General features: G+C 46.3%; 1 protein-coding gene across 2 annotated transcripts; it reads left to right on the top strand.

Annotated features, from left to right (window-relative positions):
• The first annotated feature begins 6,650 nt into the window (after positions 1 to 6,650).
• fam98b (family with sequence similarity 98 member B) lies at positions 6,651 to 22,315 on the top strand. Of its 2 annotated transcripts, none has more exons than XM_056247556.1 (8): positions 6,651 to 6,849; positions 7,194 to 7,342; positions 11,570 to 11,689; positions 11,777 to 11,940; positions 12,269 to 12,349; positions 14,465 to 14,662; positions 15,399 to 15,566; positions 21,756 to 22,315. In XM_056247556.1, exons 1-8 carry the CDS (start codon positions 6,812 to 6,814, stop codon positions 21,966 to 21,968), a joined length of 1,131 nt encoding a protein of 376 aa, XP_056103531.1. In that variant the 5' UTR covers positions 6,651 to 6,811; the 3' UTR covers positions 21,969 to 22,315. The 2 variants fall into 2 exon arrangements, with proteins under 2 accessions (XP_056103531.1, XP_056103532.1); XM_056247557.1 differs by having other exon boundaries at positions 14,546 to 14,662; positions 21,756 to 22,314.
• Positions 22,316 to 27,107: the final 4,792 nt, after the last annotated feature.

The raw sequence follows: 27,107 nt of genomic DNA, 5'->3' as shown, positions 1-27,107 counted from the left end.
GTGTGTGTGTGTAGTGTCTCTTTGTGTGTGTGTGTGTGTTAGAGAGAGAGAGAGAGTCTGACTCTGTGTGAGTGTGTCTGTGTGAATGTTCGAGAGTGTGTGTGTATGTGTGTGTGTGTGTGTGTAGTGTCTCTTTGTGTGTGTGTGTGAGAGAGAGAGAGAGAGAGAGAGAGAGTCTGACTCTGTGTGAGTGTGTCTGTCTGTGTGAATGTTCGAGAGTGTGTGTGTATGTGTGTGTGTAGTGTCTCTTTTTGTGTGTGTGTGTGTGTGTGAGAGAGAGAGTCTGACTCTGTGTGAGTGTGTCTGTCTGTGTGAAATGTTCGAGAGTGTGTGTGTGTATAGTGTCTCTTTGTGTGTGTGTGTGAGAGAGAGTCTGACTCTGTGAGTGTGTCTGTCTGTGATAGTGTGTGTCTGTGTGAATGTTCGAGTGTGTGTGTGTTGAGCTAAAGGATGTCTTCATGTGAGAATGATGTTTAAGTAAAGGAACTGTTTACTGTGTTTCATCATTTCTTCAAACACGTGTTCTGGTGGTTAGCTCACGCCACAGCCGCTTTCGCTTCTTTTAGACACTGCTCTACATTTAGGGCCGTTTAATGTCACGATCCCTTTACAACTGACACGGAAAACTTTCATTTATACGACAACAGCATTGAAGACTCGAACTTTTGAACGAGGCTGACTCCAGCTCCTTTTTCGCCAGCTCCTTATTCGTCGAACTATTCGTTCCACCTTAAAAATGTTGGACGGTTGTTAACCCCTCCCTCTCGGTGCTTTTTGCACAAACAGTTGTATGTGAATTACAAGCCTGTGTGGATCGGGCAGCATTTTTCATTTAACAGTGATTTTCATTTAACAGTGAAAATAAATAGCCTATTCCTGAAAAGATCATCTTGTCTGCCTCTATAAATGGTGTAAGCTATGTGGTAAATTATTATTTTGTAATTACTAAATGTTTTTTTTTAAGTATGGAGAAACGTGACAGTATGTTTCCAACTGAGATTTAATGTAATGTAATTTCTGTTCTTTATTAGAAGTTATCCATTACTCCAGTCTAATATATTGTATGTATGTATGTATATATATGTATGTATAGGCCTATATATATATATATATATATACATACATACCAGAGTTTCCGCTAGAAAAAAATGGTGCCGGTCAAAGTGACCGGCAGAGTTTTCGTTTAACGGACATTTTGATGATATGCCGGTCAAATATCGCCTCTTAATTAGTCAAGTTGAGGAAAACTGGAGGCAGGCTATGTAACTTGAAAAAATGACATAATCAGGCCGTATAGAATGCAATATGTTATTATTAGCCTAACTTTCAAATAGACGGAAAAAACATGAACGTCCGATTGGCGTCAATCAACACCAATTGTTTTTTACACACACATTCACTTTTTGAAACATTGAGGCACGGATGTACCTAATACAAATAAATAACTAGCTAACTAGTTAACATCTCCATTTAACTAGCAGATCATTCATTTAGTTCGCTATGAAATAAAAGATCTAGCGCTAAAATCAGTTGTTTTTTAAATCAAGCTGAGCGCTCGTGTCCGCTGCTATCAGTTGCATGGACGACGCGCTGCGCGAGTTGCGCAATCTTCACTCGGACGCGCGTTTCAATCTATCGCCGTTGCGGAGACTCTACACAGGCGAAGCACTGCTACTTGGGCGCAGAGATATCACGCAACACCTGAAATAAAACTTGCCACAAAGAACCGGCGAAAGTAATGATTATGCATGAAACATTTAAATTGTTGTTAAATTGATAAAGTTGACGATGCATGCTCGCCATCTTCGCAGTAGTGAACGCGCCAGAAATGCACACTTCATATGAATAAATTCTTATTTTATAATCCAGGCAAATTTGTTGATGAAACATTGATTAAAATGAAGATACAATTTATACAAAACGAAATAAACTTAAAAGAAAGGCTTTCTACAAAACAAAACTAAATAAGTGGTCAAAATCATGTCTGACCAATTCCAAATGTTTTCCGATATATAGGCCTATTGGTCATCTTATGATCCTATCTTACTGATCTCATGCGGTTCCCTTTTCATATAGCCTAATCAACAGATGAAATAAAAAAATAATAACATTATATTATTTATAAAAATGAAACGTATATTTAAGTTTTTTAACTTATAATAAGCGTCACACCGCTCCGCTCACATGCTCTGGTGTGTAGTCTAAGGGCCCGTTCACATATCGCGTCTTTTGCGCGCTCAAGTTCATTATTTCAAATGGAGGCGCGCGGTTTGCGTGTGTGCGCATGTGTGCGTGCATGTGGTGGAGGGGTGCGATTTTCAAATAATAATCAACCCAGCGATCTTCGAATATTATTTTTGCTTGAAATTTCGTTTTGTATAAATTGTTTATTAATTTTAATCAATGTTTCATCAACAAATTTGCCTGGATTATTAAATAAGAAGCAAATATAGTGGACAATATAGGCTAATCAGGACACGGAGGCGTCGGCGCGCGCACACTTCTCTCTATAGGCGCGCGCGTTCACTACTGCGAAGATGGCGAGTCTGCATGGTCAACTTTATCAATAATATCAATGGACCTGGCCATATTTGAAACGTCTCACTCAATCGTTCGTTGTTTAGGTCTATATTACAGCCGTTCTAGGCGTGCGCTTTATTTGAAATGCAGCATGCGATGTTGTTTAATAACTTTCAAACGAACGGTAGAGCCTGTTCCTTTAAGCCAAAGGTCGGTGTATTTTTGCTTTATACATTTTAGGCTTATTCTCAAATTCATATTGTGTTAGGGGGGCGGGATTATTACGAAATTTTAATCGGACAATTTGACCGGAGAGATTTAATTTTGTCGGACATTTCATTTTTTTCCCGGCCAATGTCCGGTAATTACCGGACAACGGAAACCCTGATACATACATACATACATACATACATACATACATATATATATATATGTATGTATATAGGTATGTATGTATGTATCTATATATATATCTATATCTATATATATATATATATATATATATATATATATATATATATATATATATATATATATATATACGTGTGTGTGTTTGTGTGTGTGTGTGTGTGTGTGTGTGTGTGTGTGTGTGTGTGTGTGTGTGTGTGTGTGTGTGTGTGTATACTGGACAAAGCATACTGGAGGTGTCATTACTTTATTATTTCACAAGTTCTCAAAAAAACGGGAACGCAGAGGCCTAGATTAATTCATTCTTAACTGAAATCTTGCGTTACAACATTTTCTGATGTGTTGTTATTGAAATATGGTTCCCAGTATATGCCACTCAATGCAGCTTTGTGTGCCGACAAAGCATACTGGAGGTGTCATTACTTTATTATTTCACAAGTTCTCAAAAAAACGGAAACGTAGAGGCATAGATTAATTCATTTTTAAAAGAAATCTTGCATTACAACATTTTCTGATGTTTTATTGTTGAAATATGGTACCCAGAATATGCCCCACCATTGCAACTTTATGTGCCGACATAGCATACTGGAGGTGTCATTACTTTATTATTTCACAGGTTCTCAAAAAAAAAAAACGGAACGTAGAGGTATAGATTAATTCGTTTTTAAATGAAATCTTGCATTACAACGTTTTCTGATGTGTTATTATTGAAATATGGTTCCCAGAATATGCCACTCAATGCAGCGTTGAGTGCCGACAGCATACTGTAGGTGTCATTACTTTATTATTTCACAAGTTCTCAAGAAAACGAGCACGTAGAGGCATAGATTAATTCACTCTTAAACGATATCCTGCATTACAACATTTTCTGATGTGTTATTGTTGAAATATGGTACCCAGAACATGCCCCACCATTGCAACTTTATGTGCCGACATAGCATACTAGAGGTGTCATTACATTATTATTTCACAAGTTCTCAAAAAAACAGGAACGTAGAGGCATAGATTAATTCATTCTTAACTGAAATCTTGCATTACAACATTTTCTGATGTGTTGTTATTGAAATATGGTTCCCAGTGTATGCCACTCAATGCAGCTTTGTGTGCCGACAAAGCATACTGGAGGTGTCATTACTTTATTATTTCACAAGTTCTCAAGAAAACAGGAACGTAGAGGCATAGATTAATTCATTCTTAAACGATATCCTGCATTACAATATTTTCTGATGTGTTATTGTTGAAATATGGTACCCAGAACATGCAAGATAATGTGAAATAATCTGCCGACGAAGCATACTGGAGGTGTCATTACTTTATTATTTCACAAATTCTCAAGACAACGAGCACGTAGAGGTATAGATAAATTAATTCTTAAAGGATATCCTGCATTACAACATTTTCTGATGTGTTATTGTTGTAATATGATACCCGGAAGATGCAACTGTGCGTGCCGACGAAGCAAACTGGAGGTGTCATTACTTTATTTCAAAAGTTCTCAAAAAACCGAGCACGTAGAGGTATAGATGTATCCATTCTTAAACGAAATCTCACATTACAACATTTTCTGATGTTATTGTTGAAATATGGTACCCAGAACATGCAACTGTGTGTGCCGACGAAGCATACTGGAGGTGTCATTACAAATAACACATCAGAAAATGTAATGCAGGATTTCATTTAGGAGTGAATTTATCTATACATCTACGTGCTCGTTTTTATGAGAACTTATGAAATAATAAAGTAATGACACCTCCAGTATGCTTCGTCGGCACATACAGCTGCATGTTCTGGGTACCATATTTCAAACATAACACATCAGAAAATGTTGTAATGCAAGATTTCATTTAGGAATGAATTAATCTATGCCTCTACGTTCCTGTTTTTTTTGAGACCTTGTGAAATAATAAAGTAATGACACCTCTAGTATGCTTTGTCCAGTATACACACACACACACACACACACACACACACACACACACACACACTGTAGTGGCTTTCCTATAAGCCCAGGACAGGTGGTAAGGTGTTCTTCACACATGAAACACTGAACACAGCGATATCCGTTTGAACAGTTGTTTTTGTCCATTTAATGAGATCTTCGAGATATTACATTGCACTGGTTCTATGGTAAGAACCATATCATCATCATTCTTTATTCAGGACATACATATAAAATGGTCCATAGCACTATACAAGATAAAGTACACACAAAAAAATAATTTGTAAACAATGACTACACAGTCAAAATTCCACAATACACACAAAAAAGTGTTCAAATATTGGCATATAGACTAAAGCGCCAGTGATTCCACAAACCCGAAGCGAACCTACCTAACTAACTCGATGCAGGGTTCACTAGTGTTGCGATGATGCTGTTCTGGGACTCTGCTAGTCTACACACACACACACACACACACACACACATCTGTGCATGAGATTCCTGAGTACAGCAGGACACGTAAATACATTAACACTTACACACATATATTCCCGCCACCTGTGGATCATGTGTGTGGATTTCACCTGCACCACTGATGCACACCGCCATCTGGTGGTGGAAAATTACATTTGGCTCCTACACACACACACACACACACACACACACTGGCCCGGCCGCAGAACACCGCTTTTACAGTCGTTTTCGGGGATCCGTGTCGGGATCATTTTGATAACGTAAACCCAAAGGCATCTTTTGCGTTTTTAGCACATCAGTGTCGTGTAAACGTGCCTTACACTGATGTCATCAATCATCATCATCATCATCATCACATTGACCGTCTCCAGACCAGCTCAAAGCCGAAGATCATCTCTGGTCAAACCAGGCATCCAGCGATCACGAGCCCGATTGCAGAAACTTGTGTTTTATTACGAATATTTCACGCCAATTTCACAGGAAGAGACGGTTGTGTTATCTTGAGCATTTACACCAGTTTACATTACTATAGCTAGACATCACATGTTGGCATAAAATAGCCAACACACTAAATGCGAATTTTATGTATCCCCCCAAAATACATTAATCATTTTTTATGCATTTTAATAATTTGATTTAAATAAAACATAAACCTCACTTGTTTCTTTTTCTTTTTTTGCACATTACTTCTATTTCAACTCATTGTAGTTTGAACAGCACAATGCATTTGAACAGTAGCAAAAAGAAACATGTTTTAAATGTTTGGGGGCAATAATGACGAAGATGCTGTGCGTATTGCCACCTAGTGGACACCTCTGCCTCGACATCTGCGCATGCGCTGTTGTGCGCGGAACTTCCTGGTGACGGAGATTAGGCGCGTCCACGGACAGTGCACGCGCAGGCGCCTGAAGTACTTCTTTACAGAACCCACTTTACACTCTAGTTTAGGGTTAAAGTTAGTGAAAGCGAACACACACTCACACACGTGCCTCACATGACTCCTCTTTTGTTTTCCACTGAAAAAATAACATCAAGAGCTCTTGGATGTCTTAAATAATGGCTACATTTCCGTTTTAGCTGAATTATTTCTTATTTAAGGGCTTATCAGTTATGACGTTCAATAATGCCGTTATATTCACTCTTCTGTCTGTGTGATTATATGCTCGAAAACTGAATGCTGGATGTTTATGACAGATTCTGATGAACTGGATTACAACCACGATTACACGGCAGTGGAAACTATAGCCTAGTAACTACGGTATTGTTAGGGATCTCTCAAGCGAGCAAAGTCCAAAGATTACATCCACAAGCCCGTGTGCCGACAGGAACTGTAGTTCTGCTGTGGTTTCTGCCCGGTCCCGGTTCAGTGCCGCACTGCTGCAGGCGCGCGCGTGGGGGATTTAAATGAAACACTAATGCACATTATTGTGATTTATGGTTTTCGTTTAATCAAATGTGAATGTATTTAAGATGGAAAGCGATATTCTCGACATCCTGGATCAGCTCGGGTAAGCAGGAGAGCAATCACACGAGAAATGGGGTTTGTTTTTATGACAATGATCAGAAACTATGATCAAATGATGATGTTTAATGGTCGGATGTATTTATTTGTTGCACGCTGATGAGCAGTTAACGTGTTTTCCTCTGGTATCGTCATAAGTGGTTATAAGTGTTGTGTTTATTGCGAAAAGCAAATTAAAATAAGTAATTAAAGTATAGTTTAAATGTTGCTAATCAATAGAAATAGGGTAGAAATACAAAAAAAGTAGCAATTACCTTTTAATTTGTTTATTAACCCAAAACCATTAGTAATTATCTATGGAAGTATGCATAAACCTGTGATGATTGGCAGGTACGAGGGGCCGCTGTCGGAGGAGGCGGGGCTTCTGGCGGCGTGTGGGCGGGGCTTCAGCTCATCTGAATATGTCAGTCTGGTGACGTGGCTCTCCTGCAGACTCTCACGCGTCACTGATTCACACACACAGGAGTCGCTCATCACAGGTGACACACACACACACACACACACACAGGAGTCGCTCATCACAGGTGACACACACACACACACACACACACAGGAGGCGCTTATCACAGGTGACACACACACACACACACACAGGAGTCGCTCATCACAGGTGACACACACACACACACACACACAGGAGTCGCTTATCACAGGTGACACACACACACACACACAGGAGTCGCTTATCACAGGTGACACACACACACACACACAGGAGTCGCTTATCACAGGTGACACACACACACACACACACAGGAGTCGCTTATCACAGGTGACACACACACACACACACAGGAGTCGCTCATCACAGGTGACACACACACACACACACACAGGAGTCGCTTATCACAGGTGACACACACACACACACACAGGAGTCGCTCATCACAGGTGACACACACACACACACACACAGGAGTCGCTTATCACAGGTGACACACACACACACACACACAGGAGTCGCTTATCACAGGTGACACACACACACACACACAGGAGTCGCTCATCACAGGTGACACACACACACACACACACAGGAGTCGCTCATCACAGGTGACACACACACACACACACAGGAGTCGCTTATCACAGGTGACACACACACACACAGGAGTCGCTCATCACAGGTGACACACACACACACAGGAGTCGCTTATCACAGGTGACACACACACACACACACAGGAGTCGCTTATCACAGGTGACACACACACACACACACACACACACACACACAGGAGTCGCTTATCACAGGTGACACTAGGGTTGCCAACTTTCTGAAATGGAAATAAGGAACGGGGGTGGGGGGGGGGGGGTATGTGGTAGTGACATGCCCCCTGAAATTCATACATTTTATATCATATTATAATGCAACTTATTAGGCCTATATATTTATAGAATAGCACAGTAGGCTTAATCAATATACAAGACTTAACCACACAGATATATAAAGGCTATCATGATCATTTTGCCAAAAATGAACCATGTATTTGTTTAGATTATAATACGTTTTATTTTTAACTTAAACAAATACAACATATAACATTCAAAACTCATCGGCTTAGACTGCATTTGAAGAAAAAGAAACACAACAGTTTTCTGTAGCCTTGTGCGAACTTATTCAATAGAAATAGACTTCTAGAATGTTCTTTCCGGTGCAAATTTTTTATTTATTTTTTTTATAAAAAAAAAAAAAAATGTAGTTGTTTTTCTTATCATAGCCTACAAATGTCTTCGGAAACACATTTTACTCGATTTACTGAAGCCTGTAAAATGCATTTGCAGCTGCACAGCTTGCACATTGAGCGTCTGGCTCGCTCAGGCTGCGGCAACTGCACGTATCCAATGGCGCGGGCGCCTCTGACGTGCGACCAATGCGCCAACTCTACGTCATTACACCGTAGTACGGAGCCCGGGAAGTCACCTGTTGGAAGAAAAAAACAATTTGTGGCGACGGTTTTGCAATCCGTCCGCTCAGTTTATAAACCGTACTCACGAATTCTCAATCTGTTCCCTCGGTTTAACAAATCGTGCTCACGGATTAATAAACCGTACCCACGAGTTCCTAATCCGTGCTCTCAGATTTGTAAACCGTGCCTTCAGTTTCTGCAATCTGTACCCACAAATTCATAAACCGTGCCCACGCTTTCGCAATCCGTTCCCACGGGTTTGTAAACTGTATTCACGGATTTGTGGCCTCTCCCCCAGTCTGTGCCAACCAGGCCTTCTGCGGGATGCATTTATTATGTTTAAACTTAATTCTTTTAATGGATGATTTCTTGAATTTTCTAAAAAACGACATTTACTTGTATCTTTAAAGTCCATTTGTTTAGGAGGAAAAAGCTCAGTATAATAGAATAAGCAAAAAAAGACTTCATATATAAAAATAAATATAACACAAGGTTAGGTTACATAAAAATAAAACATTCATAAATTTTTTTATGATTAAAATATTACTGTCTTCAGTGAACTCATTTATAAACGCAAATGATAATAATATTATTAGCCTGCATAGGCCTACATATTTAGAAGGCGCTTTTATCCAAAAAGGAACACAGCAATTAATCAAATGTCAGTCATAATACAGGTTTGACAATAATAATACAGGGCTAAGATTATCACAAATAAACACAAGATTTTGAGCATGTCCAAGTGTGTGTGGGAGTGTGAGCGCGCACTGCATGGCACGGGGGCGCCAGCGCGAACACTTGCATTTTCTTATCAACAGTGGAAACAACTTTTACTCTATCATTTCTGGTCATACAGAAAAGAATAATACATAATTCGCAACTACTTTTATTTGTCCAAACTCACATTACAAGAAAATGTAATACCCCTTTATTAAACATTTAAAATATTCACAAATTAATATGGGGGAAAAAAATCGATTTTACTGGTTTTCTAAGGCCAAATTAGAACCTGGAAATAAAAATTTTCCCGCAGTGCTGAATGAGAAGAGCCATGTCTCTGGAACCATACAGAGAGATGGTTTATAGGCTAATGCTAATAAATGTGTCTGAAAAAATAACAAGGCATTTTAATTGTTCGTTTAAAAGTGAACATTTCAAGCTTTATATAGGTAGGCTATGCCATATTTTGTTTCAGTTCATTTAGTTCATTCTTATGAGACGCGCTCCAGTTCACGGAGATCATGAAAGCGCGCCTGATTGTTTTATTTTACAAAAGCACAACGTTTTCTTGTGAGTTTGGACAAATAAAAGTAGTTGCAAATGATGTATTATTCTTTTCTGTATGACCAGAAATGATAGATTTCCACTGTTGATAGGAAAATGCAAGTGTTCGCGCTGGCGCCTCCGTGCATATAGTGCGCGCTCCACACTCCCACACACACTTGGATATGCGTCAAAATCTTGTGTTTATTTTTGATAATCTTAGCCCTGTATTATTATTATTGTCAAACCTGTATTTTGACTGACATTTGACGAATTGCTTTGTTCCTTTTTTGGTAAAGCGCCTTCTAAATATGTAGCCTAAATGTAATAGTAATAATATTATTATCATTTGCGTTTATAACTATAAATGAGTTCACTGAAGACAGTAAAATTTTAATCATAAAATAATTTATGAATGTTTTATTTTTATATAACCTAACCTTGTGTTATATTTCTTTTTTATATGTGAAGTATTTGTTTGCTTATTCTATTATACTGAGCTTTTTCCTCCTAAACAAATGGACTTAAAAGATACAAGTAGGCTAACCTAAATTCAAGAAATCATCCATTAAAAGAATTAAGTTTAAACATAATAAATGCATCCCGCAGAAGGCCTGGTTGGCACAGACTGGGGGAGAGGACACAAATCCGTGAATACAGTTTACAAACCCGTGGGAACGGATTGCGAAAGCGTGGGCACGGTTTTTGAATTTGTGGGTACAGATTGCAGAAACTGAAGGCACGGTTTACAAATCTGAGAGCACGGATTAGGAACTCGTGGGTACGGTTTATTAATCCGTGAGCACGATTTGTTAAACCGAGGGAACAGATTGAGAATTGGTGAGTACGGTTTATAAACTGAGCGGACGGATTGCAAAACCGTCGCCACGGATTGTTTTTTTTTTCCAACAGGTGACTTCCCGGGCTCCGTACGTCAGAGCCCGTCAAGGGGGCGCCAAGTCCCCGAATTTGCCATTATAGCAGCGGGTCTTCGTTCATTCATCATAGTCTGTCTGACATATATATTAGAAGCTATGCGTCTGTCATGGATTTGCACTGAATTGATTCTCAAAAATACGGAACAAAGTGCGTTCCGTATCAGTTCAATACGGAACAAGTCTTTTATGTGTCAAATACGGAACGATTCCGTATTATACGGAACGGTTGGCAACCCTAGGTGACACACACACACGAGTCGCTCATCACAGGTGACACACACACACACGAGTCACTCATCACAGGTGACACACACACACACGAGTCACTCATCACAGGTGACACACACACACACGAGTCACTCATCACAGGTGACACACACACACACGAGTCGCTCATCACAGGTGACACACACACACACGAGTCGCTCATCACAGGTGACACACACACACACGAGTCGCTCATCACAGGTGACACACACACACACGAGTCGCTCATCACAGGTGACACACACACACACGGCATAACCCTGTATTACTGAACTGATAAACTGAATCGCAGAATAAATGAGCAGTGTGTGTGTGTGTGTGTGTGTAGAGGACCCCCACAGGTGTGTGAGTGCTCTGCTGAAGGACTGCTGTTGTCCGTATGAGGGACTGGCGTCACGGATCGCGAACGGAGACATCAGAGAGACGAGCGATTACCTGAAGATCCTCTGTGAGTGTTTCACGAGTGTTTCTGTGTGAGAGTGTTTCACGAGTGTGTGTGTGTGAGTGTTTCACAAGTGTGTGTGTGTGGTCTCAGTGTTCGTGGCGTCGGAGCTGCAGGCGGCTGAGATGGAGGCCTGTAAACACTCGAGTGTGTGTGTGGAGAAGGACTCGTCGCTGCAGGAGCTCAGAGTCGTGTGTGAGACGCTTCAGCTGCCGGATCCAGCCGGACCCCACGCCCTCAGTGCCGTCCAGCAGCAGGTGTGTGTGCGCCTCACACACACACACTGATCTCTCACACGCACACACTGACCTCACACACACACACACAAACACACACACACACACACACGGACGGGGATATTCAGCTGAGCGTCTCAGTCGTGTGTGTGTGATGGACGGGGAGCGTCTCAGTCGTGTGTGTGTGATGGACGGGGAGCGTCTCAGTCGTGTGTGTGAGGGGAGATGGTGAACTGTGTGCGGGCGAGAGGACGTGTGCAGCATCATCACTGACACACCACTGATCCTGCGTGACTGACTCTCTTCATGTGTTCATCTGTGGAGTATTAAGAGTTGTGTGTGTGTGCAGGTGACGGCTCTGCTGACGCAGCTTCCACACACACACCTCGGGGATCCTGCGTTCAAGAGCTCGCTTCGTCCCGACCAGTGGGTGAGTCCCTTAATCCACAGTTTTTACGCTCGCTTGAGGTCATTTTTGTGTGAAGAGTGGATGTGAATAATGGGAGATGAGCTGCGTTTGCTGAGTGAGTTCTGCTGTAGCGAGGAGCATTAGCATTAGCGAGGAGCATTAGCATTAGCGAGGAGCATTAGCGAGGAGCATTAGCGAGGAGCATTAGCGCCTCGTGCCGGATCGGCTGTGTACTGCTATAACACGTCACCCGCTCAAACCACTGAAACGCATCTAATTCACATTTGTTTGGTTTTTCTTTTTTGCAAACTTTGAAAATATTGGGTTCAGGCTTGTATGGAGAACACAGACTGTAAATGAATATGGACGTAGTGTCCGTGACGTCACCCGTAGTGTTTCTGAAGACCGTTTCTGAAGCCTAAAGTGGGCGGGGCCGGCCGTCGCCATCTTGGCAGTGCGTCACCTCTCGTCATACTGGATAACATAAAATGGGCAAAGAGGCGGGCCGTGGGTGGAGCTGAGGTGCTAATGCTAATGCTATATGCTACTGGCCTCGCTCTAAAGTGACAGCTGATTGAAGAAGTAAAGCCAATAGTTAGTTCATGTTTTTGCCCTTCGAAATACTATAATAGTTAAAGATGTAAGTAAAAGTGAGACTGTGTATCGTGATGCATTATTATTCTACTATAAAAATGTATTATCATGCAGTAACTTACAATATTGCTCTGAGCTTGTGCGTGTGACAGTGATTCATGCGCACACATGTCAGTCAGCATGGCATCGCTCGTCAAGTCCGTAAAGATCTTTATTCAGTCCATTTTAAAATCAGATTTTGGCCGCCTCTCAATTTCTCAAAAGGGTTAAACCATAGACTGTAAAAAAAGATGGACGACGCCCCTTCGCGCTCTTCCATTGGTCAGAAGTGAAGCCGCCAGTATCCCAATATGGCGCTGACATCTTGGAACTTGAGTGATTTCGGGACCAGACCCGCGCAGTAGCGATTTCGGGGCCAGACCCGCGCAGTAGCGATCTCGGGACCAGACCCGGCAAGTAGCGATCTCGGGGCCAGACCCGCGCAGTAGCGATCTCGGGACCAGACCCGCGCAGTAGCGATCTCGGGGCCAGACCCGCGCAGTAGCGATCTCGGGACCAGACCCGCGCGGTAGCGATCTCGGGACCAGACCCCACAGTAGCGATCTCGGGGCCAGACCCGCGCAGTAGCGATCTCGGGGCCAGAGCCGCGCAGTAGCGATCTCGGGACCAGACCCCACAGTAGCGATCTCGGGGCCAGACCCGTGCAGTAGCGATCTCGGGGCCAGACCCGCGCAGTAGCGATCTCGGGGCCAGACCCGCGCAGTAGCGATCTCGGGGCCAGACCCGCGCAGTAGCGATCTCGGGGCCAGACCCGCGCAGTAGCGATCTCGGGGCCAGACCCGCGCAGTAGCGATCTCGGGACCAGACCCGCGCAGTAGCGATCTCGGGGCCAGACCCGCGCAGTAGCGATCTCGGGACCAGACCCGCGCAGTAGCGATCTCGGGACCAGACCCGCTCAGTAGCGATCTCGGGACCAGACCCCACAGTAGCGATCTCGGGGCCAGACCCGCGCAGTAGCGATCTCGGGGCCAGACCCGCGCAGTAGCGATCTCGGGACCAGACCCGCGTAGTAGCGATCTCGGGGCCAGACCCGCGCAGTAGCGATCTCGGGACCAGACCCGCGCAGTAGCGATCTCGGGGCCAGACCCGCGCAGTAGCGATCTCGGGGCCAGACCCGCGCAGTAGCGATCTCGGGCCCAGACCCGCGCAGTAGCGATCTCGGGGCCAGACCCGCGCAGTAGCGATCTCGGGACCAGACCCGCGCAGTAGCGATCTCGGGACCAGACCCGCGCAGTAGCGATCTGAGAAGCAGATCTGACTCACTTTTGCAACCCGGTCCCGAGATCTGGCCCGAGATCTGACTCACTTTTGCAACCAGCCTCTAGTGGCCAGTCGATGAACTGCAGTTTAATTCACTTCCGTGTTGGTTTCAAGAGAGAGACAGGGAGGTTGCTGCTTGGTGGAGACCCAGCTGCTGTGAGGTCTGGTGTGTGTGTGTGTGTGTGTGTGTGTGTGTGTGTGTGTGTGTGTGTGTGTGTTTAGGGCACGCTGGAGAAGATCAATGGCGCGCTGGCGGCGGAGTACGAGTGTGTGTGTGTGATCAGTGTGTGTGTGTGTGTTCAGGGCGCGCTGGAGAAGATCAACGGCGCGCTGGCGGTGGAGTACGAGTGCCGGCGGCGGATGCTGATCAAGCGGCTGGACGTGACGGTGCAGTCCTTCAGCTGGAGCGACAGAGCCAAGGCACGGGGAACGCTCACACAACACTACACACAACACGGCCTACACACTTCACACAACACTACACACAACATGGCCTACACACTTCACACAACACTACACACAACACGGCCTACACACTTCACACAACACGGCCTACACACTTCACACAACACTGCCTAGCTTTTAAACACATTCATACATTTTATCAAAGAAAAAAGTTAGAAATTGAGAAACTCGTTACTAGGAAGAAAAAAGTCCGAATTTGAGGTAAAAACATTTAATTTACTATTCAACAATATTATTGATCTCCTGCATTGACACCATTATATGAGAACTGAACTGAGCTGGACGATGACATCACGGCTTTCTCCAGAGCGGCTATATATACTGCAATTGTGACCAACTCCCATTGGTCGGTGGTGATGATGTCACAGGTGGGTGTGCCTTTGGTCAGTGTTGATGATGTCACAGGTGGGTGTGGCTCTGGTCAGTGTTGATGTCACAGGTGGGTGTGGCTGTTGTCAGTGTTGATGATGTAATATGTGGGTGTGGCTCTAAGGTGTAAATCTCCGGTTCATTTCTCCTGTTCAGACGCGAGTAAAAACACGAACACACTGAGAGCCGCTGTATAGCAGAAACTGAAGCTGAAAGAGACACTGACACTGCAGCGTGTGTTCTGTGCATCTGTTCCCTGACAGACAGGTGCATCTGCTGTTGAGTGTTAGCTCAGCTGTGAGTTTCTGTGTTTGTTCTCCAGGTCCGGGTTGACAGGATGGCGCGGGCGTATCAGCAGAAGCGCTTCTGTCTGCCGCTGCAGCCGGCGGTGTGTGTGGCGCATCTGCTCGCCGCTCGAGAGGACGTCTGCTACGTGAGGAAGACCAGCAGCGGCTCGAGCCGAGAGAACACCGCCTGCGCCGTCAACAGGGTACGCCAGCTCACACCAGCTCACGATAGCTCACACCAGCTCACACCAGCTCACGATAGCTCACTCCAGCTAACACCAGCTCACTCCAGCTCACACCAGCTCACACCAGCTCACGATAGCTCACTCCAGCTAACTCCAGCTCACGATAGCTCACTCCAGCTAACTCCAGCTCACGATAGCTCACTCCAGCTCACTCCAGCTCACTCCAGCTCACTCCAGCTAACACCAGCTCACTCCAGCTAACACCAGCTCACTCCAGCTAACACCAGCTCACTCCAGCTAACACCAGCTCACTCCAGCTAACACCAGCTCACTCCAGCTCACACCAGCTCACACCAGCTCACACCAGCTCACGATAGCTCACACCAGCTAACACCAGCTCACTCCAGCTCACACCAGCTCACACCAGCTCACGATAGCTCACTCCAGCTAACTCCAGCTCACGATAGCTCACTCCAGCTAACTCCAGCTCACGATAGCTCACTCCAGCTCACTCCAGCTCACGATAGCTCACTCCAGCTAACACCAGCTCACGATAGCTCACTCCAGCTAACTCCAGCTCACGATAGCTCACTCCAGCTAACACCAGCTCACACCAGCTCACGATAGCTCACTCCAGCTAACACCAGCTCACGATAGCTCACTCCAGCTAACACCAGCTCACACCAGCTCACGATAGCTCACTCCAGCTCACTCCAGCTAACACCAGCTCACACCAGCTCACGATAGCTCACTCCAGCTAACACCAGCTCACGATAGCTCACTCCAGCTAACACCAGCTCACACCAGCTCACGATAGCTCACTCCAGCTAACACCAGCTCACGATAGCTCACTCCAGCTAACACCAGCTAACGCCAGCTAACGCCAGCTCACTCCAGCTAACACCAGCTCACTCCAGCTCACTCCAGCTCACTCCAGCTCACTCCAGCTCACTCCAGCTCACTCCAGCTAACACCAGCTAACACCAGCTCACTCCAGCTCACTCCAGCTCACACCAGCTCACGATAGCTCACTCCAGCTCACGATAGCTCATACCAGCTCACTCCAGCTAACACCAGCTCACGATAGCTCACTCCAGCTCACTCCAGCTAACACCAGCTCACACCAGCTCACGATAGCTCACTCCAGCTCACTCCAGCTCACTCCAGCTAACACCAGCTCACGATAGCTCACTCCAGCTCACTCCAGCTCACACCAGCTCACTCCAGCTCACACCAGCTCACACCAGCTCACGATAGCTCACTCCAGCTAACACCAGCTCACACCAGCTCACGATAGCTCACACCAGCTAACACCAGCTCACGCCAGCTCACGATAGCTCACTCCAGCTAACACCAGCTCACGCCAGCTCACGATAGCTCACACCAGCTCACGATAGCTCACTCCAGCTAACACCAGCTCACACCAGCTCACGATAGCTCACACCAGCTCACGATAGCTCACTCCAGCTAACACCAGCTCACGCCAGCTCACGATAGCTCACACCAGCTCACGATAGCTCACTCCAGCTAACACCAGCTCACACCAGCTCACGATAGCTCACACCAGCTCACGATAGCTCACGCCAGCTCACGATAGCTCACTCCAGCTAACACCAGCTCACACCAGCTCACGATAGCTCACTCCAGCTCACTCCAGCTCACGCCAGCTAACACCAGCTCACACTAGCTCACGATAGCTCACACCAGCTAACGCCAGCTCACGATAGCTCACTCCAGCTAACACCAGCTAACACCAGCTCACACCAGCTCACGATAGCTCACTCCAGCTCACGATAGCTCACTCCAGCTAACACCAGCTCACTCCAGCTCACGATAGCTCACTCCAGCTCACTCCAGCTCACACCAGCTCACGATAGCTCACTCCAGCTAACACCAGCTCACACCAGCTCACGATAGCTCACGCCAGCTCACACCAGCTCACGATAGCTCACTCCAGCTAACACCAGCTCACACCAGCTCACGATAGCTCACACCAGCTCACTCCAGCTAACACCAGCTCACGCCAGCTCACTCCAGCTAACACCAGCTCACACCAGCTCACGATAGCTCACTCCAGCTAACACCAGCTCACGCCAGCTCACGATAGCTCACACCAGCTCACGCCAGCTCACTCCAGCTAACACCAGCTCACGCCAGCTCACGCCAGCTCACTCCAGCTAACACCAGCTCACACCAGCTCACGATAGCTCACTCCAGCTCACGCCAGCTCACGATAGCTCACTCCAGCTAACACCAGCTCACACCAGCTCACGATAGCTCACTCCAGCTAACACCAGCTCACACCAGCTCACGATAGCTCACACCAGCTCACACCAGCTCACGATAGCTCACTCCAGCTCACACCAGCTCACTCCAGCTCACACCAGCTCACTCCAGCTCACAATAGCTCACTCCAGCTCACGCCAGCTCACGATAGCTCACTCCAGCTCACTCCAGCTCACACCAGCTCACGATAGCTCACACCAGCTCACGATAGCTCACTCCAGCTCACTCCAGCTAACACCAGCTCACGCCAGCTCACTCCAGCTCACGCCAGCTCACTCCAGCTCACACCAGCTCACTCCAGCTCACGATTGCTCACGCCAGCTCACGATAGCTCACTCCAGCTCACACCAGCTCATGATAGCTCACTCCAGCTCACTCCAGCTAACACCAGCTCACACCAGCTCACTCCAGCTCACGCCAGCTCACGATAGCTCACACCAGCTCACACCAGCTAACTCCAGCTCACTCCAGCTCACTCCAGCTAACACCAGCTCACTCCAGCTCACTCCAGCTCACTCCAGCTCACTCCAGCTCACTCCAGCTCACACCAGCTCACACCAGCTAACACCAGCTCACTCCAGCTAACACCAGCTCACGCCAGCTCACGATAGCTCACACCAGCTCACGATAGCTCAATCCAGCTAACGCCAGCTAACGCCAGCTCACACCAGCTAACGCCAGCTCACGCCAGCTCACTCCAGCTCACGATAGCTCACTCCAGCTCACTCCAGCTCACACCAGCTAACGCCAGCTCACTCCAGCTCACACCAGCTCACGATAGCTCAATCCAGCTAACGCCAGCTAACGCCAGCTAACGCCAGCTCACACCAGCTAACGCCAGCTCACTCCAGCTCACACCAGCTCACTCCAGCTCACTCCAGCTCACACCAGCTCACTCCAGCTCACTCCAGCTCACACCAGCTCACTCCAGCTCACTCCAGCTCACTCCAGCTCACACCAGCTCACACCAGCTCACTCCAGCTCACACCAGCTCACGATAGCTCACTCCAGCTAACGCCAGCTAACGCCAGCTCACACCAGCTAACTCCAGCTCACGATAGCTCACTCCAGCTAACTAACACCAGCTCACGATAGCTCACTCCAGCTCACACCAGCTCACGATAGCTCACTCCAGCTCACACCAGCTCACACCAGCTCACGATAGCTCACTCCAGCTAACACCAGTTCACTCCAGCTCACTCCAGCTAACACCAGCTCACTCCAGCTCACGCCAGCTCACGATAGCTCACTCCAGCTAACACCAGCTCACGATAGCTCACTCCAGCTAACACCAGCTCACTCCAGCTCACTCTAGCTAACACCAGCTCACTCCAGCTCACGATAGCTCACTCCAGCTAACACCAGCTCACTCCAGCTCACACCAGCTAACACCAGCTCACTCCAGCTCACTCTAGCTAACACCAGCTCACTCCAGCTCACGATAGCTCACACCAGCTAACACCAGCTCACGATAGCTCACTCCAGCTAACACTAGCTCACGCCAGTTCACGATAGCTCACTCCAGCTCACTCCAGCTAACACCAGCTCACTCCAGCTCACTCCAGCTCACACCAGCTCACTCCAGCTAACACTAGCTCACGATAGCTCACTCCAGCTCACACCAGCTCACGATAGCTCACACCAGCTCACGATAGCTCACTCCAGCTCACACCAGCTCACGATAGCTCACACCAGCTAACACCAGCTCACGATAGCTCACTCCAGCTAACACCAGCTCACGATAGCTCACTCCAGCTCACTCCAGCTCACTCCAGCTCACACCAGCTCACTCCAGCTCACGATAGCTCACACCAGCTCACACCAGCTCACGATAGCTCACACCAGCTAACACCAGCTCACGATAGCTCACTCCAGCTAACACCAGCTCACGATAGCTCACTCCAGCTAACACCAGCTCACGATAGCTCACTCCAGCTAACACCAGCTCACGATAGCTCACACCAGCTCACGCCAGCTCACGATAGCTCACACCAGCTAACACCAGCTCACGATAGCTCACTCCAGCTAACACCAGCTCACGATAGCTCACTCCAGCTCACTCCAGCTCACACCAGCTCACGATAGCTCACACCAGCTCACGATAGCTCACTCCAGCTAACACTAGCTCACGCCAGCTCACGATAGCTCACTCCAGCTCACTCCAGCTAACACCAGCTCACTCCAGCTCACTCCAGCTCACACCAGCTCACGATAGCTCACTCCAGCTCACTCCAGCTAACACCAGCTCACGATAGCTCACACCAGCTCACGATAGCTCACTCCAGCTAACACTAGCTCACGCCAGCTCACGATAGCTCACTCCAGCTCACTCCAGCTAACACCAGCTCACTCCAGCTCACTCCAGCTCACACCAGCTCACGATAGCTCACTCCAGCTCACTCCAGCTAACACCAGCTCACTCCAGCTCACTCCAGCTCACGATAGCTCACTCCAGCTCACACCAGCTCACGATAGCTCACGCCAGCTCACTCCAGCTAACACCAGCTCACGATAGCTCACACCAGCTAACACCAGCTCACTCCAGCTAACACCAGCTCACGATAGCTCACTCCAGCTCACTCCAGCTCACACCAGCTCACGATAGCTCACACCAGCTCACGATAGCTCACTCCAGCTAACACTAGCTCACGCCAGCTCACGATAGCTCACTCCAGCTCACTCCAGCTAACACCAGCTCACTCCAGCTCACTCCAGCTCACACCAGCTCACGATAGCTCACTCCAGCTCACTCCAGCTAACACCAGCTCACGATAGCTCACACCAGCTAACACCAGCTCACGATAGCTCACTCCAGCTCACACCAGCTCACGATAGCTCACGCCAGCTCACTCCAGCTCACACCAGCTCACGATAGCTCACTCCAGCTAACACCAGCTCACTCCAGCTAACACCAGCTCACGATAGCTCACACCAGCTAACACCAGCTCACGATAGCTCACTCCAGCTAACACCAGCTCACGATAGCTCACACCAGCTAACACCAGCTCACGATAGCTCACTCCAGCTCACTCCAGCTCACACCAGCTCACGATAGCTCACTCCAGCTCACTCCAGCTCACACCAGCTCACGATAGCTCACTCCAGCTAACACTAGCTCACGCCAGCTCACGATAGCTCACTCCAGCTCACACCAGCTCACGATAGCTCACTCCAGCTCACACCAGCTCACACCAGCTAACACTAGCTCACGCCAGCTCACGATAGCTCACGCCAGCTCACGATAGCTCACTCCAGCTCACACCAGCTCACTCCAGCTAACACTAGCTCACGCCAGCTCACGATAGCTCACTCCAGCTCACTCCAGCTCACTCCAGCTCACAATAGCTCACTCCAGCTCACACCAGCTCACGATAGCTCACTCCAGCTCACTCCAGCTCACGCCAGCTCACGATAGCTCACGCCAGCTCACGATAGCTCACGCCAGCTCACGATAGCTCACGCCAGCTCACGATAGCTCACGATAGCTCACGCCAGCTCACACCAGCTCACGATAGCTTACGCCAGCTCACGATAGCTCACGCCAGCTCACGATAGCTCACGATAGCTCACGCCAGCTCACGATAGCTCACGATAGCTGATGCCAGCTCACACCAGCTCGCGATAGCTTACGCCAGCTCACGATAGCTCACGCCAGCTCACACCAGCTCGCGATAGCTCACACCAGCTCACTCCAGCTCACGCTTCTGACCATTGATGAGCTAGTGTCTCTGGGAGGGCCTTCCCTTCTCTGTACAGATAAACACTGTCAAAATCATTCCAGTTCGCATGGCTAGGCAGAAGCAACAAATAATTCTGTATTATGTTTTTAAGATAATGATTATGATAAAGATTATGACTATCAAAGATTATGGTAAATGAAGGTGAGTTGACTTGATGATTTGAGTGTGGTGGAATCGGCAGATCCTGATGGGAAGAGTTCCTGATCGCGGAGGACGGCCGTCGGAGATCCAGGCGCCTCTGCCGGAGATGCCCGTGTGGAGGAAGAGAACTGATGGAGGAGGAGGAGGAGGGTGGAGAGGAGGAGGAGGAGGAGGAGGAGGAGGGTGGAGAGGAGGAGGAGGAGGAGGAGGCCGATGGAGGACAGGAGGCCGAGGGGGGCAGTACCATCACTGACGGTGTTATAGTGGACGAATGACTGAAGGTTTGCCTGACAGTGAAGCACATCCACGTGCGTCTGAGAGGAGACGTCATTTCCTCTCTTTTAAACTAGTGTTTTCTTAAAGGGATCGTTCACCCAAAAATTTAAATTAGCCCATGATTTACTCACCCTAAAGCCATCCTAGGTGTATATGACTCTTCTTTCAGACAAATACAATCAGAGTTATATTAAAAAAATGTCCTGGCTCTTCCAAGCTTATAATGAGAGTGAACGGCTGGTGAAAATTTGAAGTCCATAAAAGTGCATCTGTCCATCATAAAAGTGCATCTATATATAATTAAAGTGCTCCACAGGCTCCGGGGGGTTGTTAAAGGCCTTCTGAAGCGAAGCTATGGGTTTTTGTAAGAAAAATACCCATATTTATAACTTTATAATCTAAAATGACTAGCTTCTGCCAGACGGCCGTACACATACTACACACGGGTAACCCGTGACGCATGTGTAATGTGGGATGTAGGAGTAACTTTAGAAGCCTCTCGCGGTCTAAACAAACAGGACTGGGCTACAAACTCAAGCTCCTCTATTATATAGAAATCCTCCCTCATTTCTCTTTGAAAATGGCTAATTCGCGACCGGTGTGTTTCGCTCTGTCCTCTGCGTAAAGCGATGCGTATGGCCGTCTGTCGGAAGCCAGTGATTATAGTTTATAATATGTGTATTTTCCTTACACGGACGCATGGCTTCGCTTCAGAAAGCCGTTCTTAACCCCGCAGAGCCTGTGGAGCACTTTATCATGGAGGTGCCCAGCGCTCACTGCCATCAAGCTGGAAGAGCCAGGACAGGTGTAAATATAACTCAGATTCTGAAAGAAGAACGTCATGTACAGCTAGGAGGACTTCAGGGTGAGTGAATCATGGGATAGTTTTCATTTTGGGGTGAACTATCATATTAAGCTACATGATCAGCCTGTGCAAAAACCTGAGATTACGAAGCATGCATTGCTTCAAAAGCCTGTTTAAAACAATGACAAATAAAGCCGTGAAAAACCCTTATGAAATACACATGACATTTGATCTTTGTTTTTTGTTGTCTTTTTTTCTTGTTCTGTATAAATGCAATAATGTTTCAAAAGGGGGGTTCTGTGTTAGCCTTCAGGACAATGCCCAAATCCTGTGTGGGAATTACCCAAGCAAAATCTACAGGCCCCTTTCAGAAACCGCTTCAAAATAGGTTGGACAACCGTGTTTCCTCCATAGCCTGTATGGCGATTCAGTGGAGCTAGAGATCCCCTAAAGCAGGGGTGCCCAACCCTGCACAGCTCATCTCCAACCCTAATCAAACACACCTGCCTTTACTTTTCAAGTGATCCTGAAGACCTTAATTGGTTGCTTCAGGTGTGTTTGATTAGGGTTGGAGATGAGCTGTGCAGGACAGTCGGCACCCCTGCCGTAAAGGTTGACTCTGTTAGACCAGTCTCCGAAAAGAACTGGAGAAATGATAAGACTGACTCCAACTCGCATGGAACTGGGTCCATTTCCCTGGACTGAAACATCGAGAACGTTTCCCACGAGCAGCATACAGCCGGCTTGTAGATGGGGCTTCGGCTGCCCAAAGGTGCTCGAACTGCTTCTCCAAGAGCTCTGGAAGACTCCTGTCCAGTGGCCAGACGTGTAGACGTACCTCCCTGCATCTGGGTGCCAGAGTTGGCCCTGAGCCTGAGACTGCATATTCTTCAGTCCGCAATGCAACCACATCCGGCAATTGTGACTGCTGCGTTTCCCGAAAGCATCGTTATCCAACTATGATCGCAATTTCCATTGAACTCTATTGGTATCGACGGAACTTGCGACCATAGTTGGCTTTGAGAAACGCACCCCTGGCTAGGACCAGTGGAAAAGGAGGTAATGCATACAGGAGCACTGGAGGCCCTTTGCTAGCCAGATCATCTCCCCCTAGGGACCCCCTGGGGCCCACTATTGAATACCACAGGGAACAAGGTGTGGTTTCCCGTTATGCAAAGAGATCCACCTGAGCCATCCCAAACCGAGCCCAGATTGCCCACACCACTACTCGACCACCTTTGTGTTGTTCCTGGCCTGCTGTTCTGTAGAGGAACAAATTAACTAATCATCCAGGTAATTGGCTATACGTATGCCCTGGCGATGAAAGGGGGATGAGCACTGCATTCATACATTTTGTAAAGGTGCGGGGAGTCAATGACAGACCGAAGGGGAGAACATTGTACTTGTATGCGTTGCCCTGAACTTAGAACCTGAGGTACTTCCCGTGACTGGTGTAAACTGGGATGTGAAAATAAGCATCCTGGAGATACACTGTTGTGAACCAGTCCCCTTGTCTGATAAAGGTTAAATGGTTGATAAGCTGAGCATGTGGACAGACAGATTTTGTTTTTAAATGATGGTTGAATTGCTTGAGATTGCGGATGGGACGAAGACTTCCAACCTTTTTCAGAATTAGGAAACAGCTAAAGCCCTTCCCCATTGGTTCTCCCAGGGGCACTCGTGTTATTGCTCCTTTTCCTAAAAGGACTAAGACCTCGATTGTGAGAGACTTGTGCTCTTTCTTGTCTTCTAAAACAGTAGGGAGAATCAGGTACTTAATTACAGTAACGTGAGTATTTGTAATTTGTTTCTTCACAGCCCTGATCCTGAGTTGACAGAAAAGTTTGTATTGTGTGACGTGGTACTGAGTAAACCAGTTTAGATTCCCATTCATAGATCACATTCAAAACAGAAAGCACACTGAGCAAACAAGAAATCACTGTGAATCATCAGAGAGGACACTATTGCGATGAAGAACACAGAACAATGCTTCCGCAAATAAACTTTCATTGAACAGTTCTTACTACTTTTTTTTTTTATGTGAAGAATATTAAAAAAATCTAAAGAACCTTTTCCACTCTCATAATTTTGTGAAATGGAAAGATTCCATTAATTCTTCTCTGAAAGTTCTTCATGGAAACATTGATGCCAAGAAGGAGCTTTACTGTACTTCAGTGTGTACTTCAGAAATAAATGCTTGTGTAATGGAAATAGCATTTATTAAAACAGCTTGAAACAAGAAGCTTAATAAAACGCTGTTTATTTATATCTAGTGTGATGAGAAGTCACAGGTTTAAATAGGGTTTGTATAAAATTCTACAACAATCATAAAAAGTGTCAATCATGAGCTAAAACACGAAATATGATCCTAGGAGTCATGACACGAACAATAACTATATCTACAAGCTGGTATCAGTCCGAGTCGAGTGAGAAGCGCCTGAAGCCCAGCGCTCGCCTCACGTCCATTAGCAGAGATCACTAGACCATCCGTAACAGAACTACGCTCATGTGTGAGTCAGGATTAACACAGAGGTTTAAAATCATCCATGTTCAGCAGAGTAATGCACAATGCAGAATCAAACAATATCAATGGTTGGTTTTTCTTCTGTTGAACAAAAATAAACATAAAAATAAACTATGCTTTTTCCATACCTAATATGTAACACAGCACAGTTAATAGTAAACATGAAAAATTACATTATAAAAAGCATTAGTAAATATAGATATTGTAATGTTGTGTTATAAATGTTTTATCTTCAACATGTCAATATAAAATATCAAAATCCTGCAGAAAGCTTCATGTGAACGCCAGCAGAGACTGCAGCTTGACTGGGAAACTTGATTTATGATTGAATTATGAGATCGTCTTTGTTACAGAATCTCCTGGTTTGTGTGAAGAGCTGCTGCTGTACATTTACACTGATCATCTCCACTTGTCTTTTTAATAAAACTGTTCTGAACATTCAGATATGTTTTCATAACTTAATGGGAATGTTAGCAAAAATGTTCTTAGAACAGATTTTTGTAGCTTCATAAAGGCTCCTAAATACTTAAAGCGAACTCGAAGAATGAACTGGTGTGACGTCATTTCGAACAAAACCAGGTCAAAACGAATTTGTTTGGAGTTCGTTTCAGGAGTTAAAAAAACAAATTGTCAAAGTGAACTATCTGGGAATGTTCGTTCCGGCTGGTAAACACCTCTGAACTCCTATTGGTCGGTGATGATGATGTAATATGTGGGTGTGGCTCTGGTCTGTGGTGATGATGTCATATGTGGGTGTGGCTCTGGTCTGTGGTGATGATGTAATAGGTGGGTGTGGCTCTGGCCAGTGGTGATGATGTAATATGTGGGTGTGGCTCTGCTCTGTGGTGATGATGTAATATGTGGGTGTGGCTCTGGCCAGTGGTGATGATGTCATATGTGGGTGTGGCTCTGGCCAGTGGTGATGATGTAATATGTGGGTGTGGCTCTGGTCAGTGGTGATGATGTAATATGTGGGTGTGGCTCTGGTCTGTGATGATGATGTAATATGTGGGTGTGGCTCTGGCCAGTGGTGATGATGTAATATGTGGGTGTGGCTCTGGTCAGTGGTGATGATGTAATATGTGGGTGTGGCTCTGGTCTGTGATGATGATGTAATATGTGGGTGTGGCTCTGGTCAGTGATGATGATGTAATATGTGGGTGTGGCTCTGGTCGGTGGTGATGATGTCATATGTGGGTGTGGCTCTGGCCAGTGGTGATGCTGTAATATGTGGGTGTGGCTCTGATCTGTGGTGATGATGTAATATGTGGGTGTGGCTCTGATCTGTGATTATGATGTCATATGTGGGTGTGGCTCTGAGGCTCCGCCTTCTCTGAGGTGTAAATCTCCAGTTCATTTCTTCAGTTCAGACGCGAGTAAAAACACGAACACACCGAGAGCCGCTTTATAGCAGAAACTGAAGCTGAAAGAGACACTGACACTGTTTTCATGTTTAACACTGTAAAGCTGCTGATTTAAAGCAATCTACTGTATAAAGTGCTGTATAAACAAACGTGAATCTCAGATGCTTCAAACATCCACATCTCTATGATCAGATGCTTTCTGAACTGCTGCTTTCTCTGTTTATTCTGTTATTGAGAGGAAAGAGCAGCACATATTTACATATTCATCTAATTGCCGAGTATATCAGGGTTTTTCCCAGATCTGTTCTCTGATTCCTAGACATTTCCTCCTTTTTATTTGTGAGGAATAACAGATTATTCAAACAAATATATCCTCAAAAAGTTGCTGTCATTAACAAAAACATACAACACAAACAGAAAAAA

This window comes from Rhinichthys klamathensis, unplaced genomic scaffold, assembly GCF_029890125.1.
Source record: "Rhinichthys klamathensis goyatoka isolate OS25496 unplaced genomic scaffold, OSU_Roscu_1.1 h1tg000049l_1, whole genome shotgun sequence".
In the NCBI taxonomy this organism is placed as follows: domain Eukaryota; kingdom Metazoa; phylum Chordata; class Actinopteri; order Cypriniformes; family Leuciscidae; genus Rhinichthys; species Rhinichthys klamathensis.
Note: the sequence above shows the minus strand (reverse complement) of the source record. Positions and strands in the feature narration are given on the sequence as shown.